General features: G+C 42.5%; 1 protein-coding gene and 1 long non-coding RNA gene across 14 annotated transcripts in view; one reads left to right on the top strand and one right to left on the bottom strand.

Moving 5' to 3' along the window:
• The window catches only part of LOC129380944 (uncharacterized), a 57,663-nt gene extending 43,282 nt beyond the window's left edge, over positions 1-14,381 (bottom strand). For 5 of the 12 annotated variants that reach the window (XR_008609177.2, XR_008609175.2, XR_008609178.2 and 2 more), the window contains exons 1-4: positions 14,185-14,381; positions 11,198-11,259; positions 9,466-9,626; positions 4,962-5,069 (exon numbers count right to left, since the gene is read on the bottom strand). This is a non-coding gene — a long non-coding RNA (uncharacterized lncRNA). Of the gene's footprint in view, positions 1-4,961; positions 5,070-5,663; positions 5,894-9,465; positions 9,627-11,197; positions 11,260-14,184 lie in introns of all 12 variants that reach the window. The other 7 variants (XR_008609180.2, XR_008609182.1, XR_008609179.2 and 4 more) reach the window with 4 other exon arrangements.
• A 1,679-nt stretch (positions 14,382-16,060) lies between these two features.
• Positions 16,061-19,475, top strand: LOC126547805 (uncharacterized). Of its 2 annotated transcripts, XR_011892283.1 has the most exons (7): positions 16,061-16,835; positions 17,152-17,190; positions 17,327-17,390; positions 17,464-17,555; positions 17,629-17,781; positions 18,298-18,456; positions 19,269-19,475. XR_011892283.1 is itself a non-coding variant. In XM_055063617.1 (6 exons), the coding sequence occupies exons 1-5, from the start codon at positions 16,331-16,333 to the stop codon at positions 18,424-18,426; spliced, it is 918 nt and encodes a 305-aa protein (XP_054919592.1). In that variant the 5' UTR covers positions 16,061-16,330; the 3' UTR covers positions 18,427-18,456; positions 19,269-19,475. The 2 variants fall into 2 exon arrangements, 1 of the variants encoding a protein (XP_054919592.1); XM_055063617.1 differs by lacking the exon at positions 17,327-17,390.
• The last annotated feature ends 744 nt before the right edge of the window (positions 19,476-20,219 follow it).

The following is a 20,219-nucleotide window of genomic DNA, read 5'->3' as shown; positions in this document are numbered from 1 at the left end:
GTGGAAGCTGGTGCCATATCTAGTTTGATAAGTGACCATCTCCCAGTGTTTTGCTTCATGGATAAGCCTACACTGGCAACAACAAAAAAAAAAGACGGAATGTTACATACCAGTGCATATAACTAAAACCATGCTAGAGCCCTTTAGATGTGCGCTGGAAGAAATTGATTAGCATAATATTTAGAGGCTGAATGATGTAAATGAGGCTTATGGCAAGTTTCTTGAGTTTTTTTTAAAGATATGCGATTTTAATTTCCCTAGAAAAGGGCCTAGACAAGTTTGCAGAAGTAGTAATATACCCTGGACTGCACCAGTGTTGCAACAGCAACTTTAAACAAATGATAAGTTATTTAGAACATTTCTAAAAATGCACTAAATCTTTCCTTTCTTTCTATGTTCCAACATAATATATACAAATAGAATATTGCATCAGCCCGCCGAAGCAATGATGCTTTTGAGAGAGACTGGGCAATGCGTTGGCCTGAATGACACAGTTTTGTGTTCTACATACAAAGAATAGGGAAAATAGGTAAAATAGAAAAATTTTATTTGTTTATGTGCCACTAACATGTAACCTGAGGCCGTGAAAGCGCTGATGCTTTTATGCAGACCACTGTACACTTTCCCCCAGCTTGGCGTCGTGCAAGCACACAATTTATTTCTTTTTTTCCCCTTCTTTCCATTTTTCTCCATCACACGGCTAATTTCTAAACGCTGCTCATACACAGGCAGTAGTGCAAGCGATAACATATTTAAGCAGGCAAAATGTTAAATGTACAGCACAATCCTCTATTCTATTTGATACAGTAGCTAAATGTTTTGGAGAAATAACAAAATCACCAAAGACAGATACAAAAAACACAATACTATTCTGTTCTATACAATAGTTAGCAAAACGTCAATGGAAAACTCCAGTCATATTGTTTTCTCAGATTATTCCCAGTCATTTGGCAGAACCGTGCATTCTGACAATGATGTATGATTTAAAAGCTTCCAAACAATAACACAATAAGTTAAACAAGCACTTACAATTGGCCTGAACTGAGTACTACGTATTCTGAATTTCTGGAACTTGGCAGCGGCCAGCACGATTGCATACGAGCTGGTTTAAATGCATTGCTACATTGTTGTCAAACATATACTACCCTTAAGAATATGAAAGTTAGTCAAAAAGAACTATCTGGGACAGAACTAGCAGACACCTTGAGCAATTTCTTCACATCTATGGTCTCTAATGGCTCAGCATATGACGGGCACATGCAAGTATATGAAAACTCAGAATGAAAAGTCCATATATTTCACAGCATATTGCAACACAAGCATTAGTATATCTGTAATTAAAAACTTAAATAACAGTAACAGCCATGAAAATGACAATATACAAACACTACAAACACGACCACTGAAAATATGTTGTTGACATCATAGCACCAATTCTCACACATATACTTAATATCAATTAAGTACAGGATTATTTCCCGAAAAATGCAAGTTGCAAGAATCGCAGTTCTTTATGAAAAGAGAGATCATAATCGCCTCAACCTGTGTCGGGGCTTCCAATTTTTAAAAAAGCATTTGACAAACTTTTGTATATTTGTTTGTTATTGACAGACACAAACTGTTAATACCGAATCAATTTGGATTCTGTAAAATAAATCCACTGAACTAGGATGATTTCCACAAAAAGAATATTTCAAAACAGGGCATTTGTTATAGGCATCTTCATAGACTTTTCAAAGGCATTTGACATACTTAGTTAATTGCAAATTGCTTCTAAAGAAACTATGGCACTATGGCCATTTGTATTCACGCCATTCAATTAATACATAGTCATATATCTAGCTTTCAGAATGTAGGTTGTTGATATAAACAATGTTAATTCCGTAATGAAGCCTTTACTAGCTGACCCACAAACGAGCACATTTGGACCTTTACTGTTAAATATATGCAAATGGTACTGTAAAAGCTATACCCCATGGCTAAAATTATTATTGGCACAGATGATACAAGCACTTTTTCTTCAGGATGTGACCTAGACCGGCTAGCAGAATAATGCAATCAGACAATGATAGCACTTCAAAAATGGTCTGATGCTAATTTTATGGGAGTAAACAAAAATAAAACTAGAGCAATTGCATTTAGGCAAAAAACAAACCAGCCTATTCTGCCTTAATAGTAAATTTGCAAAAGATAGAGATTATTGATCATTTTAAATCCTTAGGTGGTGTGTTCTCCACAAATATGTCACGGGAAAACCACACTAGCTATATTCTACAACTATCTCAAGTTACCAGCATGTCATGTTAGACATATTCTTCTAAATCCCATAAAAGTATTACTTTACAACTCGCTGTTCTATTCCAACCTTAATTACTGTCATTCAGCATGGAGTATGGCAACCCACTCCTGCTTAAAATAAATTCACAGGCTACAAAAAAAATTCCTGCGCCACGTTTATAATGCACCCAACAGAGCACCAAGTTTGGACTTCTTTCTCGTAACACACGTAATAAAAATGCATAACTTGTACGAATATTGTCAGTATACGGCTTAAACAGGAAACACAAAATAATATAACTCACATACGAAAGTTCACTCAATGACAAGAAAGAATAGTAATTCATACTACAAGACAGTGACGGTTGGTCAGTGCCCTTATCTCACCCAAACTACAGGATAGAGCGTATACAATGTCATCATACCTTGCTGGTGAAGCAGAGCACTGACACGGACACAGTGAAGACACACAAGAAAAGACGACACTCATGTATCTTCACTGTGTCCGTGTCAGTGCGCTGCTTCACCAGCAAGGTATGATGATTACTCACCAACTACCGTAGCCTAACTTTCCACTTTACTGTATACAATGTATGCAATCCCTTCTTTCCTAAATGGTCATAAACGTGAAAATTTCAACTTGTTTACATGTAGTTACTGGGAGTTGCAGGAAATCTATGAGGAATCTATATAATTAACATTTTTGTTTATGCTAGTCTATGTTTTGTACCTTTCATTCAATACTGCAATCTGCAACTCTGATGTACTGTATGTTGTTATCGCTGCTTAGATAATGGAGGTTGCAGCTTTAATTGACAAGCTGCTTAGGATAGCCTTTTCTATGTATTTGTTTCAAGATAGAAATAAGCATTAGTATTATTATAAGCTCCCATCAGACTAATAAATATCTTATAAATCAAATACAAGAATTTATTAAACTAATACAATTGTCTATCGGTACTTTCACTAGGGGAAGTACATAACACATGACACTCAAGTTGTACAATGGCATGATAGGGTCAAGTCATTTCTAAGCTGACACATATTTCTTACAGGATTTGCATATTGGACAATCCTCAACCCACATTATCTTCACGTGTATGTCCAGTAAAATAAACATCAATTAAAGCAGACTTTCCCAAAGAGCCAACTAAGAACTTCAGTTTGTAGCAGGTTTAACACAACAAGAAAAAACAAGGTGAAATGATCTTGCTAAAACGGCTCAGTTGAAAACAAGAGTAGCGCCCCCCATAGATCTGACCTACCCATTTCCCAACATTCATGAATCAAGATTGTTCTTTAAGTGGGCCCAGCAACGTGCCAGGAAAAGCTTGTTGAGTGGCACCAATGGCATCGCTTCGATGGAGCGATTTTGTGTACTTCATAGACAGGAACTGCTGTGTTAGAGTGCTGCTACGATCATTGGTTAAAAATGTAATGTGCGATTTATGTTCGCACAATTTTGAAAGTATGCAAAAAGAGCTATAGCATTACACTTAACAACGATTTTAGGCATTGCAGAGCTACACGCGAAGTGTTGCAACCATTGGAATGACACATTGCATGCCAAGCACTTTGGCGTACCAAAGCCGCCTCGCAGGAGCTGTGGTAACCATAAATGTGACAGCATAGCCTCCAAGATTAGACTGTATGCCGAGCAATCGCAGAGGCCATGGTAGCTATGGGATTGCCATAAAATGCCGTCAACAGACTGAGCAGGTCTGGCAACTACGGTGCACAAACTTCCGCTAATGCCCTGCTCCTATTGAGTGGAACCATACGACGTCATGGGAGAGTGAAATGTGCACCTTAAAGCTGCAAAAATTTGCGTGGAGGGTGAATCTCATTTTGTTTGTATTTTAACTTTCTCCCGATTGATAACTTGAGCTTGTCTGGGTGAATTTGCATAATTATTTTTGCTCTGTGAACTATGACATGCTAAGAATGGCTCTAGAACAAATATGGTTACTTGAAAATGGCGTTGACATCACTTCGTAGAGAAAATATTTTATTTTTGAGGATAAAATTATGGGACCTCTGTTTCTTGTTCGGAAGGAAGATTTAATGGTATTTTTACGGTGAAAGCTTTGAACAAAATCTTGTAATTTTTAATGCACTTTTCTTAAGTGCCAAATTTGCACCTTATTCCAGTGTTTTTACCCTTAAAACCAGCTGCTGTATTCCACAATGTTTTCGCATGTACGCAGGAATACCTGTGAGCTGTGCAATGAACCAGAATAAAAAATATGTGACACATGCTTGGGGAATTATCAATCAAAAACTAAAAACACACTCAAAAACTGGCTTTCTGCAAGCTTATAATGAGAGCTAACAGGCTATATAAAATAAAATACTATGAGTAGAATTTAATAATTTTAGTTTACTGCATGCCTTCCTATGCAATAGAACAGCCTACACAGTTTCAAGAGAAGATCTTCATTGAGCAAATTTTTATCAGTGATGGCACAGCACGAAACTGAAATCTACATTTCAAGAAAAACAATAAGGAACAATAATGGTTTCTGTTCCACCAAGCATGGTGTACAGCCTATAACTTTTGAATGGCACAAGGCAGAAGTATGAATTATTTTGCATAGGTAGAGGAGTGTAGGGGTTGTATAAAAACAAAAAAGTAAAAAATGCTATTTTTTGATTAAAATTGGTATTTCAAAGCACCCTCATACCTTAAAGCCACTTGTACTAAATCTTCACAGTTCAATAGTAGTTTGTCACCTCTTGAAATGTTTCAGAACATTGATGTAGCATCCTTCATTCTTCCTTGACTTGCAAACCTGCACGAAAGTAGGGTGGGCACAATTGTAGATATTGCAGTACATGTTGCATGAAGTAAGTTCACTGACTTTAGCAGTAGAGCTGTATGAAAGATATTCTGAAGCCAAATTTTCAACTTGTTAGAGTTGAGTCTGAGAATGTCCGAGCTTCTCTTTCCCCAAGATTAAGAGGAATAAAGGGAGAGAAACCTGATTTTTGACCCACTGAGTGGATAATTATTTGATGCATTGTTTACAGCATTCATATAATGCAGAGTATTAAATAATGTTTTTGCTTAATTTTTTAGTGATATTTACAATTTGTGAATGACAGTGGTTAATAACAAAGCCTATTGTAAAATTATAATCTAGGGTAATCTGGTCTCCCTTCATGATGACTTTAGAAAGGACCTAGGTGCGCAATTGTGGAGCTTTTTTGTACATTTCAGAGCACTTTACTTTTAAATATTCATGCATATAGGGCACTACAATTCAACTGACACCATGAATTGAAAGAAACCAAGTTTTACAATTAAATGCAATATCCAGAAATTAGCTTCACAGTTACTAAACTTTTTTCATGTATGTAGCAAATATTTTGAATATATTGCTAACAAATGCAAAATGAGAAAAATGCATCCAAAGATCCGAATTCTGCATCTTCATCTGTAGTTCAAATGTGGTCCAGAAAACACCACTGGAACATATGTGGGGCCTCCTTGTATTCTGCATTCTTGTCAAATAATAATTTCAAGCTTGCACTTCTTTTTGGCCCCTTTTGTGTTACGTCGGCGTGGCCGCCATGATCGCCACGCCGGGCATGTTGTGCATGCCAGGACGGAGGCCTGAAGAGAGACACAGACGGGGACCGAGTTTTCACTCATGCTGTATGCATTGCACAGACAACACTCAACTTCTCCAACACTCTCTTAATCCCTTTCGGGTCAGCATTAAATTCTGTGACCACCAGAGATGTTGCTCTTTCAACAGTCTTCAGTGAAGCTAACTTTGTCTGAAGACACCTTTTCTAGACAACTGCATTGAAGGACATCTTGCATTTGCATCCTTGAGCACCACTGAAAAAATGTGAACCGTGGAAAGCTTGTTGTAGAAAGGCATGATCTCCATTGTAATGTCCTTGCTAAATGCTTGGTGCTGGCACTGAGGCACTGGAGACTTTCCAGTTAGTTCTCATACAACTAACATAAGCTTAAATAATGAAAACCTTTGTTGGTTGTAGTGGCACCAAGATGTCTTCCCCATGGGGGCAGGCATCATGCCGAAGCACATTGTTGGTGGAATGCAATTGCATGTAGGCTTACAGTGAGAACACACTGTATTTTAATTATGCCTGGGGCATTTTCTTTCAGGGCAGAAGCAAGTACTGTTAGTCAGCTTCTTTACAACAGCTTGTGTCAGCGTACCTTTTCCTCGCCACCAGGCACTTTTTTCCTTTCATTTTCACGGGAAATAGTTCCAGCCAAAAAGAAATTTCACAATGTGGTTCACACAGTTATCTTTTACCATATCCTTGTCATATGGTTTCAGGTTTGAGACAGGTAGAAACACCTTGCTGTGATCATTGCTTAGTAAGGTCAAGTAGTACGTACTGTAGCTTGCAAAAGTCTCTCGGCCAGCTGAATATAATACCAGCTGGCTTGACTTTCATGGTATTTGATGAGCCAGCAAAATTTTGATGGCATGTCTATTTGTGGGACTTTAGCCACTTGTTCATACCTTGTTACCTTTCATTCAGACCCAGGCAGCAACTATGGCAGCAGCTGCTGAAGAACGAAGCCCCAGTGAAATTTGATTGCAGAGCCAAGACTGCAATGTCGGATGTGTGCCCACACTTGCTCCATGTGGCATCGTAGTTCACACAGGTTTCCAGAGTCTTGCTGCTGTTCCTAACGTAATTTGCACACCTAACTGCCTATGCAGCTTCATGCAACATGTCGCACACAGCATCCATCACAATATAGGTGTGCACACACGGGAGTCGGAAATCGACTGCACAGCCATTAATTCCATGAACACCTTCGATGGTTGTTTTTGCATTTTGTTAAGCTAGCTGCAGGGCATTGAAGTGTCTATCAGCTCTTCTTCAATCATTCAGCACATTGGTCAAAAGAGTGTGGACGTTGTTTTACTGTGTTAGCGATAGACCCTTTACTCATATTATCCATGTTTGTTGGCACCACAAGCTGTTAGTGCCTGCTGCCTTGAAAAGCACCATGCAAAAACATGTGGGTGGTTTTCAATTTTTAGGAAGATGTAGCTGTTTATCTCTGTTTGTTTTATAACAAGATTTCTGAAAAGAAACCTACACATTTATGACTCTGTGAACACATTGTGGGATAATTTCCTTGAACAAATACAATTGTACCATGGTGCATGGTTGCAGGTCATGTAAATAAAGTGTGGGCAAAATACAAATTTACGAGAGCTTACTGCATTACTATGTATACAGTGTGATGATCGATTGATTATATTCAATAAAAAAAATATACTTTTTTCGTTAAATCTCCGTGAAATGTCCCTGGATGGATAGCATGCAAAAATAATGTGGATGTAGGAGGGGGACAGGGGTTGGTTCTGCAAGCTCGTTTGGCCCACAGTGGTATGGCCTTAGTTTTTTGGCCACCCACTAATGAAAATCCCTACACATGCCTATGCATCGCAGCACTGTGTACCTTAACCTGAGATGCCGTATATGTATGCCGTTTATGTATGCGTTTTAAGTGACGATTGATACCATGGAATACCAACTAGCCCGTACGCAAACCTTGCTTCAGTATATTTCTAGTTCATCGGGCATCGCTAAACAGCGCTTGTCATCGTCTTCCTTTTTGTCCCTCGTCTATCTGTGCGCTGTAAGTGACGATTCATACCATGGAATACCTACTAGCCCGTACCCAAACTTTGCTTCAGTGTATTTCTAGTTCGTCGGGCATCGCTAACAGCGCTTGTTTTCGTCGTCCTTTTTTGTCCCTCGTCTATGTATGCACTGTAAGTGACGATTGATACCATGCCATATGATCTGAAAATGCACAGCTGCTGGGGGCTCCATGCAGCCAACAAAGGTTCTCATCAATTGTGCAATTTATGCTACAATTTCAGCTGGCTACCGCTTGACGCAATGGCAGGCGAGTGCACCGCTCTCGCAACATTGCCACATCCGTGGCAGGGAAGAACTCACATTGAACGCCAGCACCAGTTACTTGCAACACCAGTGAATGGGTTTTCAGCACTCGGGGCAACAAAAAAGAGCAATGAGTTCGACAAATGCTGTAACCTTCACAAAGTGATAGCCACGTCTGTTTTGCGTCATGGATAGCGTTCGTTACCTCACTTCTAGATACGTCGTCACGCAGCTGAAGCTGAAGCATAGCAGCCTTACCACAGTGATACCGTCATATGCAGTCAGGATCACCTCGATCATTGCCATTTGGGGGACGAGTCAGTATTACATGCAGTTTTCTTGACTTAGCGCAACTAAGAATGAGTATCTTTTTGTTTCCTTCACTCATTCTGAGTTGCGCTAATTCAAGAAAATGTCGAGAGGTAGGCGTTCAAAGCATTTATATCACGGCAGCCTGCAAGCTCGGAGAGCAAGCCACTTTCGCACGTGGCTGGTCAATCGCCAGGCCGTACCCCTCGGCTTGGCGCCGCTTTCCATAGCTGTTATGGGGGGGAGTGATCGTGGGAAGGAACAGATGCTATTTCTACGGCCCTCATAGCTGTGGCAGGTGCTGTGGCGTGTACGGAACTTCGTGGCCATTTTACAGAAGTAAATACGAAACAACTGTCATGTCACGTAGCACAGTCTGCGCCAACATTGGCGCCTGATACCTGTTTCAGTTTCGCTTCCTTTACAGTGCCCAAAAGTAGCAATTCTTTTACTACTTTTTCTGGCTTTACGGTGAACTCCTATTGCACTTTTGATGCCCCTGCTTCCGTTTAAAAAAAAAATAATAAGTTCAATTGACCTTTACAATGATATGGGTATCTGCACCACGTAAAACGGGGGTCCACATTGTGTTTTTCTGAGGTGACACCAGATCACTGAAAATACGAATTCCGGTTTTTCTACTGCACGAATGTGGCTAAAAATTTTCTGGCACTTTTTTTTTATAGTTGAGGAGCCCTAATTTCTTGAGCCCTCAATGCGACCATGAAAGGTCACCACTATCTTGAATTCGAGGGTTTTACATGCCCAAAACCACGATATGATGAGGCACACCGTGGTGGTGGCTACGGATTAATCATTAAGTTGCACCTAAATCTAAGTGTGCTAACGTTCTTGCATTTCTCCCCGATCGAAATGCGGCCGCAGCGGCCGGGATTCGAACCAGCGACCTTCTGCTTAGCAGCGCAACACCATAGCCGATAGGCCACCGCGGCGACCTGTGCTCACCGCCATTTTCACTGACACAGACCCAAACGATGGGAAGCCTTGCTGTCTAGCCTCAACTCCCGGGACCAGTTCGATCTGGCCATGAGAGCACGCCGGGCAGCTGCGGCTAATGGGGTCCTGGACCGAGGAGTCCACCCATGTCCAGGGCCTGTTGAAGGACCCTGCGGTTCCCCCCCCCCCCCCCCCCCCCCGTTATTTTAATAAATGTTTTCGCTCTCTCTGTCTCCCTCAGTTTAAGTTTATTTGATTCGTAACGTACATATTCGTACATGAATATACAGAAGGAGGTCCCAGAGCGCATATATGAAAGGAATCAAACCTCCTGTCAGAAAATTTATATACAGTAAAACACCTTTATAAGGAAGTGTTCGGGAGCTTCAAATCCATCATTGTACAGGTCACTTCATTGTAAAGAAAGCGCATCAGGCTAAGCACGTTCAACAAAAGAAAATATGTTTTAACATGGTTTCAAGAGAGACTTGGTGAAATAAGTTGCTAAGATTTCTATATATACACACACGCTAATCAAAAGAAATGTGCGACTGCAGCCTACCTATTGCACCAAGGTTCAAGGCATGTTCTGTAGCAAAACGCGGGAATGACGAAGGTAAAGCTGCAGACCGTCAAATGCTGCTATCGCCTGCCCTGCCATCAAAAGTCTTCATATCATTTACAGCATCTCTATCATTGTTGCCTTCGTTGACAATTCGCATCCTTTCCACCCTACAGATGGCTTTGAAGACGTTGTCGGTCATCTGCTACGATCAAATAATCACGTCATTATTGCGACGACCTATTCATCAGTCGTCACGCCCGCTGCTGTATCACAACAGGCAGCATATACACGAATTCAGTGGTTCCTGGGGTAGTGCAGCAGGACTATAACACTCGATGAGACTGGAACATTTGTCGCTAGCGCTGCCGTTAGTGCAGAGCGCAACTCAGTCGTATCTACAAAGGGGCAGGGGATGCACCGCGATACGTAGCACTCATTCTAAAAGAATAAATCAGCCGTAGGGGACGTTTAAATTTCTTCGTCGTACAGGCAAATTTGTTGTATTGGTCTTCATTGTAGAGGTGTTCACAATGTATATCAAAAATAAAAGTTCAGTCGGGACATAACTCGCTATACAGGTCATTTAGTTGTGGAGACTTTCGTTGTAGAGGTGTTCGACTGCATTATACATGCATACATACATACATACATATATGTATATAATCTTGCAAATTGTGTATCCGACCATTTTATTGGGTACGATATATATATATATAGCACAAAATAAACAGCAGTGTAATTGTGTGGCTTAAGAGGAATAATATTGTACCCAATAAAATGGTCGGATACACAATTTGCAAGATTAAACTAAAACAAATGTAAGAGGAGAAAATGTGATTCGCATATGAAGCGATTTGATATATGGACTCGACTATTAAATGGCAATTCCTTACAATGCCACTTACAATTATGCATCAAAACATGACTCGACCAGTTCTGTCTTACTCTTGAAACCTTGAAGAACGTAACGCAATGTCATTTTTCATTGTTCCATAGCTTAATACTGCACAAAGGTCATAAAATAGTGTATGTACCTTAGTAGTCCACAAAATGAGGCTGCAGTTGTTTTTTTATCCTCTATACGAAACACTGTGGAACCAAAAGTTACACTCTTCCACTGCCAGAACATCTAAGCTGCTGTTCCCAAGGTTCATGCAGCAACATGAATCAACTAACCACATGAAACCTTGAAGAGCACGATGCAGAGTTCCTCGTTCGTGCTTCTTTTGCTCGCAGACCTGCACAATATGGCAAGACACAATTTTAGATACCGTATTACCACATAGTTTCCACAAATGTCTGTGGTAACCCAATACAAACCACTTTCAATCTACAAGTTTCAACCTCCCTCCAAGCCAGAGAATATATGAGTTACTCTTTTACCAAAATTCATGGTGCCACTGCTCCTCATCCATTCGGCCATAAAGTAACCATATCTTAACTTCGATGTCACGTCCTCACAAGCAAATGAGCTAAAAGCTAAAGCAGCATTTCAAAGTTAAAAACTTAATCGAAAAAAAAATTTCCCTACAGAATCTTGTGTCAAGATTACTAGACAAGCTACACTAATGAAACTGGAACCCTCAGGGAATTATTAAAATACCAAAATAACATGGCCAAAGGGCACTGTTCCTATCAAATGTGCTACTGTTCCTATCAAATGTGCTATAAGTGCATGATAAAAACAGGCCACAATAGTATTAGAAATTGTTAGCTGTGTTTAGAGCCATCACGAATAATATATACGACCTATACACCATGCAACATGGTTCCACCTCCCAGACACATTCAATGACATAACGACCTTCACTACTTATAAAATCATGGCTGCACTGAACTTCGGCCCCTCTGGAAAGAAAGGCTCCCGTACTATTAGCAAAACGTCACTAGATATTTGCGTTTAATTTTTTATAGATTTTTTGTGTGGCCTTTGTGGTGGATAAACAAACATTCCATGAGATTACACGCTGCATCAGATGACACTATACAAAATTGTATGCATCGCTGTTGCTTGTAAAGCATTTATTTAAATGCTTCACTAATAAAATGCATAGGCGACCCTAATCTTTGACTTATGTGTCTCTTAGTGGCACTCGCACCTCGGCGTTGGTGTTCTTTAGGTTAAGCAAGTGAACATCTTTCCCATGGCACGATGCAGGAGCGAGGGAGGGCGAGGAGGAAGTGCAGCGCTCATCACCTGGTGGGGCGTAGCCCCCTAGCGAGCAGCGCACAAAGCGCACCTTACGCGTCCTCTCCAGTGCTAACGTCAGAGAATGTAACGAGAGCGTGCGCGCAGCTGTTGCAAGCAAGCGAACAGGTCAGCGTGGGGTGAGAAGCTAGAGAGGGGAGAGTGACGTTACATCCACTCTGCTAGGCAGATTTTCAGTATACACCAGGCAACTGTTTTCCATTAATTAGTCGTTTAAATATCATGCCACCTTCTTGTGTGTGATGTCATTAGGGACGTGCATTAGTGCAAGCTCTTGGGCCAGTTGGTGCATGATAACCTTGAAAAAGGGGTGCCAGCGAAACACAAAGGACATGCACACAAGGAAAAGGCGTTAGACACGGACGGGCATTGGAACGCATAAAAGAGCCCAATGGAGAAGAAATGAGGTGCATTAGCGCAAGCTCCTGAACCAGTTGGTGAATGATGAAATTGAAAACGGGGGTACCAGCAAAACACAAAGGACGCACAGACAAGGAAAAGGCGTTAGAAGCAGACGGTCGCTGGAACACATAAAAGAGCCCAATGGAGAAGAAATGAGGTGCATTAGCGCAAGCTCCTGAACCAGTTGGTGCATGATGAATTTGAAAACGGGGGTACCAGCAAAACACAAAGGACGCACAGACAAGGAAAAGGCGTTGGAAACAGACGGTCGCTGGAACACATAAAAGAGCCCAATGGAGAAGAAATTAGGTGCATTAGCACAAGCTCCTGAACCAGTTGGTGCATGATGAAATTGAAAACGGGGGTACCAGCAAAACACAAAGGACGCACAGACAAGGAAAAGGCGTTGGAAACAGACGGTCGCTGGAACACATAAAAGAGCCCAATGGAGAAGAAATTAGGTGCATTAGCGCAAGCTCCTGAACCAGTTGGTGCATGATGAAATTGAAAACGGGGGTACCAGCAAAACACAAAGGACGCACAGACAAGGAAAAGGCGTTGGAAACAGACGGTCGCTGGAACACATAAAAGAGCCCAATGGAGAAGAAATTAGGTGCATTAGCGCAAGCTCCTGAACCAGTTGGTGCATGATGAATTTGAAAACGGGGGTACCAGCAAAACACAAAGGACGCACAGACAAGGAAAAGGCATTGGAAACAGACAGTCGCTGGAACACATAAAAGAGCAAAATGGAGAAGAAATTAGGTGCATTAGCGCAATCTCCTGAACCAGTCGGTGCATGATGAATTTGAAAAAGGGGGGGCAAACAGCGAAACAACAGCGTCCGTCTGTGTCTAAAGCCTTTTCGTTGTGTGCGCGTCCTTTGGGCCTAGCTCCGATGCCGCCGACTCAAGTACATGCAAAACGCAGAAATGCTTTTCTGTGTTACCACTACACTGATTTTAATGAAATTTGTGGCATCCGAGAGAAAACGTAAACTTCTAGTGGCTGTTAGAAGCGAAATTTCAATTTAAGGCCATAGTTGTTGATAAAGAATTTTCTGAAACTGGTTAGTTCGAAAAAAAAAACAGGAGCAAGAAGTTTACAAACTTGTAGCAGTGCACCAAGAACAGGTATCACCGTTCTGTAAACTGCATCCATTAGAGCATGCCAAGCGGACAAATTTGATATATCAATTTATATCTTGTAGAACGTTTTCCGTTCTTTAGAAGGGTTCAACTCTGGGCGGCCCCGGCGGCCGCGGGCGCTCGCCCAGAGTCCGCCACGCGCTGTGTTTACGCGGCTTACCCCAGTCAAGCGACAAGTTAAGTGCACTTACGGAGAGTGCACTGGGTTTTAATTGCACTTTCCCAAATCTAAACGTCGCAAGCTGAGTGTACTCGCCGAAGAGTGCACTCCGGTCGGAGTGCGTTCACGGAACGCACTTTGCTGGTCGAGTACATAGCCTCGCCGCCAGCGATTTCAACGGTACAAAATGTAATGCATAGAAAAAGGACACTGAAGTTAATTCTAGCTGTTGAACAGCTTTTACCAAAATAATCAGAGCATAACTCGCTGATATTCTGTTCTGGTAGGATCAAAATGACGCGTCGCCGCACGCCACCATATTGTCATGGATTGGCTAGGCATTCGTCTTGGCCGGCCTTGACTTGCAACACTCTTATGATAAAGATACTTTCGTTTTTTGTTGAGTAAATATAGATTACGATTGTTTTTATTTATAATACAACTAAAGCAATCGCTTTTTAGAAGCTTTTTTTATTTTAATCTACATCTTCAAAAACCATGGTTTTAGCACCATGGTTTTAGTGAGAAACTCTATGTTTAGCACGGCCGCTCGATCCAAAAGCACAAGGTCTTTGCATCGAAAGGCCGTGGTTTTAGTCTGTCGCCATTTTTTTTAGTGCGAGTGCACTATGTTTTCCCTATAGTGAACTAGAACCCCATAGTTTTCCCGTTTAGCACGGCGTAACCTAAAGTGTCACTCAAGGTCCCGAAGTACTCCCCGTAAGTGCACTTAACTTGCCCGCTGAACAGAGATTGCCCCTATTTTTTATTAGCCAAAATAATACCCCTGTCACATGGCAAATCTAATGTCATTTCCAACAAATGACATTTGTTGCGACTAATGTCATTATCACAGCGCGCTGTCACACGGCGAAAACTAATGTCATTTGAAAATGATGACAATGACGATAGTAAAAAAAAAAAGACGCCTCAAACCCACTTTTGTCCAATAATTATTTTCCAATATGCTAAATTCCACTATAATATGTGATCGTTGCTTTCAAACATTGCCAACGAAGTCGAGTCAAGCCAAGCCAGAGCTAAAGCAAGCAACAGGGCACGTGCAACAGGGCGAAGAGAACGATAGGCGCGTCCGCTACATCTGCTAAAGTGGTACGAGAAGGGCAGTTGCATGTCATCGCCGTTCTGATGTGCATGCGGGCTTCTAATATCCTCATTCTTGGCACGTGCCACAGGAAAACATGCGCACGCTTTTACGCCAAGTTAATTGAAGCGGCCGCGGCCGATGCTCCGGTGCGAACCAACATGACTGCTGCAGCGAAAGCTTAAGATGGCTGTCTGGTCACTGGACTGAGAGTAGTTTTCTGTATTTACACACGTGATGAACTTCAATGTCGGTAAAGCAATAATTAGGTAATAAAATGGATAGAATAATAGGGATTTTTTGTTAAAACAAAAAAGAAGCATGTACTGTTTGCGAAACACTGGTAAACTCGTGATGTCGAGGATACACATTCAGTTCCAAACGAATGCGAATAAGTTTGGCGAACTCATTCGTTTGTAAATGTCATTTTCGAAAATGTCCTTACGTTTTACCGTGTGACACCAAACAAATGGCATTGTCAGCGAACGTCATCCGAATCCCCACACCAGTTCAGACATTTAAATGTTGTCCCATCGCAGCACTAAATTTGTGAAATATCGTCAGTCGCTGCCTCCCTGAATGCTCATTGTCATGCAAGCCTTCACGGCCTTTTGAGAACTCACAATACCACCACCTCACACTTCTCAAAGCGAGACACCTTTCCCCATATGTGGGCTACATTTCTTTGTGGATTTCGATGGGCGTTCGTCCTTTGCTCCTTAGAAAACATGCATGTGAAGCCCAACCGCCACCTTCAACAACTGACATCAGCGCTGTGCCGCAGAGCTACCGGCAGATAAGGCTGGGCCGGTCCAAGAAAGGTCGATCGTTGGGAATGAATATGTTGACTTCGCATTTACAGCCGTAATATGGATAAAAAAAATTGTAGCAAGGACTTTCTGATTCGGACTCGTAGTTCGCGTTGATGCGAGACGCAGCATTCGCTCGCTGCTGCTGCCGCGCTTCCTCGCTCTAGCGTTTTGACAGCGATTTTCCGCTGTCAGTGAGATGTGTTCATGGTTACTTGTGCGCGCGGGACACGTACGTCATGCTTGTTTAGTTAGTATGCCTATGTTTACAAGATTATACGGTCGACAAAGATATCCTTACTTCGTATAGCTGTCCGCTAATTTTCTATCGCAATCGATGCTTCGCCTTTCGGGCGAAACTTCGTCTTTTTCTTTCTTTCTTTTTTTGATCGCGCTAGGGAAGGCGTGCGCGAAAACATCGTTTCCCTTCTTTCTCACGTCTTTCTCTCTCCCAACCCCCTGCCCACCCCTTCTCTATGGGAGCAGCAAGTGGCAGGGCAACACGGCCGGTCAGGACGCACGCGCTCGCTCTCTGCGAGCGCGTCCAGACTGGCCATGGTTGTTATTCACTCGCTTTGCGACTGCGTCGGTTCTACCAACGCCTCCGCCTATTATCCGCCTCCTCTCCTCGTCCTGTCTACCATTTTCTCTGCATCCCTCTAGACTTGCACGTTAGTAGAACGGTGACCTCTGCAGTTTCAGCAATGCTTCTGAGTGGGGTCACGGACAATTACAGCTATCAAGAGGGTAACGTCGCGATGCCCAGGCAGCTCCAAAGAGCAAATGTGTACATGCGACATGATGAAAAGATCCCAACGAGTTCGCATGTGTCGCCTTTTCTCTCTGCCACGTACGCTCCTTCCATGTATATACACCCTCTGAACCACTCCCCGACGCGGCCTGCAAGACAGCAGCAGCAGCAGAAAAGTCGAAGGAACAGGCAAAAAAAGCTTGCAGATCCCGCGCACTGTGTGAATCGACGTAAGCGAAGCTTCCTGTGCTGTTTGCGTTCATCGACGATATTTGGCGGTGTCGGTGACGGCCTAAAACAGTCTTGACGTGATGTTAAATGTTATCTTGCGTGCACCACTTGTATTTGTCCACGTAGTACACGGAACCAGGGTGTCTACCAAGCTGACATTTTTAAACACCCTGAGTTTTCCAGGTTTTCCCTGAGTGCATTTGCGAAATTCCCCGATGGACACAGAACTTTGTTTTATGTCAAGATAGGCTGACGTCGTGTCGCCCGATGCTGTAACTCTCATGTTTTCTTGACGCCGCGGTGCTTTCCATGCAGTGGAGCCGCCGTATCTCGCCGTTCAAGATATGCGTACTCGTAAGTGGCATTTTAATTTCACGTTGTGTAATGCATGACTATCTTTTTCAAGTGAACAAAACTCGCTTTGTATTGCGTAAATGGTTTTGCAACGTATGATAAACTCCTTGTTTTTTGTGTTTATTTTTTCTGACAGGAAGAAAAAGAAAGAGGCTTTATATGAGAACGGATCAAGCGTTCGAGAGTTGGGACAGGGAAATGTGAGACAAACTTTAATGTATATATTTCTAATATTATGTTTTTCGCCTTGTATTTTCCTTAATTTTTCTCTAGGAAACACTGGAACGACACTGCTTAAATTGAAGCACAGTGTGCGAATGACCTGCTACGCTTGGAACTGTTATCACCATTCGGGAAGAAATCAGGTAAGACACTTGTCTGGTTGTCATTGCGGAAAAGTCATAATTAATTACAAGTTGCTTTCGTTCCTTCCCACAGATGAAAAAACAAAACTGTAAATGCCTGTATGATATACGTCTGGTGCAATGTAAGAATGGATTGTGCGTGGCGCTTCACCGCATGTGGACTAGAGTAGATCTAGGAACATCAGACAAGAAGCCACGTATGGGAAACCCTGCGGATAGCCCACATGTAAGTTGTTCCTCAATTTTTCTGTTGTTGCATTTTCGTAGTTTACGTGTAATACTTTGTCACCGCGGTCTCGACGTTATGTATACCTATACATTTGTCTCGTTGCAATCTGCGTGCTATTTTGTTTGTGCAACTGTGTGTTGTATTCATTTATCGCGCTGCCTGGATGTTTTTTTTTTTTCAATGATATTCTGAGCCAAGTCAGTAAATCTATCCTTCCTGTCCTCATGTTTCCTTGGGCGACTCTAAAGCGTATCTCAGAGGAATATTTAGCTTCAGATTCCCGCATGGAACAGATGGTGAGTGACATGCTGTGTTTTCTTTTTAGAGAAACTATGTATTCGTGTTTAATTCTTGGTTGATTTTCATATTGTCATTCATACAATACCGCAGCCATATGCGGTATTTATAAAACGAGAGCGATCATATTTCTTATCCTGACCATTATTTGTTACAGACCATGATAACCACGTATTTGGATGTCTGGTTTAACTCTACATGCGCTGGTTCGTGCAGGTGAACTTTTTTTCCAGATACGGAGGAACGGACATCGGTCATGCCGTACGCACTCTTCTGCAGGGCATAATGAAGCTGCACTGCAGTTCAGCTGGAAAGGGTCGCAGGGGAGGAAGCACACCTTCGTGAAGTTCACGGCCATCACGAATCTCATTCTAAGTAAGAAATATTGCATAACAATCAGCTTTCTTGTGCACGTTGCGAACATCGGTACCAACTGCATGCTTCGTTTCTTTTTCCTTCATTAAAACAAGCTGCTGCTTAATGCATCTGGCTGCGTCCAGTATTAGCACTTTCTTTAATAAAATAATGCCGTAATAAGTGAGCTCTACTTGCGGCGTCCATATTTTGTCACTGCTTTTGAGGAGTTTGTTTTGCTTTACCATATATGCTGTATATGCTGTTTCTGCTTTAACCCATGTATGCTAACTGTTTTCTGCAAAACATAGACATATCATTGTTACCATCATGTCAGCAAGTATATGCATCATGCCATAAACTTCCCCTCTTGCCTCTCCAGACATTTACCTATTCACCTCCTTGTGCCGCTTGGCGCTCCGGGCTCCGGCGCGTTCTTTGTCTCAGCGTTTCAACTTGGCTGTTTCATGCAGGGCTCACGGGAAGCAACAAAACCGATCGCGGTGTAAATAGCCGCGCTACCTATAGACACAGTAGCCACTGTGTATGCGTGTTTTGTTATGGTTCCGTGTTGAGTTCCCCCTATTGCTAACGTCATATAAATTACCAACTATCGGGTACTTACACAATTTGTGTCGTCCAGCCATTCTTCCTCACAGCTTCGATCCTGATTTGCACATCCCTAGTATTGTTTTGCTATCGTTTCTTTAATTTTTCGTGAATATCTGGCTTATGATCTTTTTGATTGTTTCACTTAATTCTTCAAATGCAATACGACTAACCAACTGAACTATAAAGCGGGGGCAGCTTTCTTATGTGTCGCTTTATTGCAGCATCTGTGAGGAGCACCTTCCCAGGCTCTTCACTGGCATCAGTGGCTGGAGTCACGAAACGCTGGTTAGTCGGAGCAGCTGACAGGGATGGAGGCCGGAACGAGAGAAGGCACCGTGACCCCGCTTCAAGCCCACCATGAACTCGCGTTTGAAACTTTTGTGAACTTGTGGGTGTATATATCCCAGACAAATACAAGAAATAAAGACCTGGATAAGAATCTTTTGCCTGGCATTTATGTGGCATGAAAAGTACAAAAAAAAGCATTCGATTTCGTGTGGTACTTCTATGCCGGCCACCACACAAGCATGATGCATGATGCGCATGCTGTTGTAAATGCATGATGCAAATGCTACGATTATTCGGAGCGTCAACAGCAACGTCGGCTTTCAGCACCGGGCCGATGTAATGCCGACCATTATTGTCGTCAGGGCCGTGGCTCGCCCGCGTGTGGCATGCGCTCAGTTGGGTTAGCCAAATAGAATGGCCTTACGGCTGGCCGACTGATTACGTACCTAAAACCTTGGTAGGCCCTCGTATGGGACGCCGACGGCCAAGTCGGCCACAGTGGTGGGGCCTACATCGATTGCCGACGATCGGCCGACGTTAGGCCTATGTCAATCCCCAAAGCTGGGCCGCCCTTGGTTGCCGAAGTCGGGACAACCGTTTTGCAGTTGGCCGGAGACGTCGGGCAGACTTTTTGACACGGACTTTTTGTTGCTTGGGGAGCGCTTTGACAAAACGAGCGTAGCACTTCAGAAACCAGGCCTAGACTTTTCAACTGCTGCAGACCTGCTGAGCTCTCTGGAAGGCTTTTTTTAATTCTTTGCGATCTCTCTTTGATACCTTCGAAGAGAAAACACGCACGCTAAGTACCAATCAATTTTATCAGGATGAGGGCAAACGCATCGTTTTGAGTAAGCACCCGGACGGAAAAAGTGATAGTGCGGAAC

The sequence above is a fragment of the Dermacentor andersoni genome, chromosome 1, assembly GCF_023375885.2.
Source record: "Dermacentor andersoni chromosome 1, qqDerAnde1_hic_scaffold, whole genome shotgun sequence".
Classification (NCBI taxonomy): domain Eukaryota; kingdom Metazoa; phylum Arthropoda; class Arachnida; order Ixodida; family Ixodidae; genus Dermacentor; species Dermacentor andersoni.
Note: the sequence above shows the minus strand (reverse complement) of the source record. Positions and strands in the feature narration are given on the sequence as shown.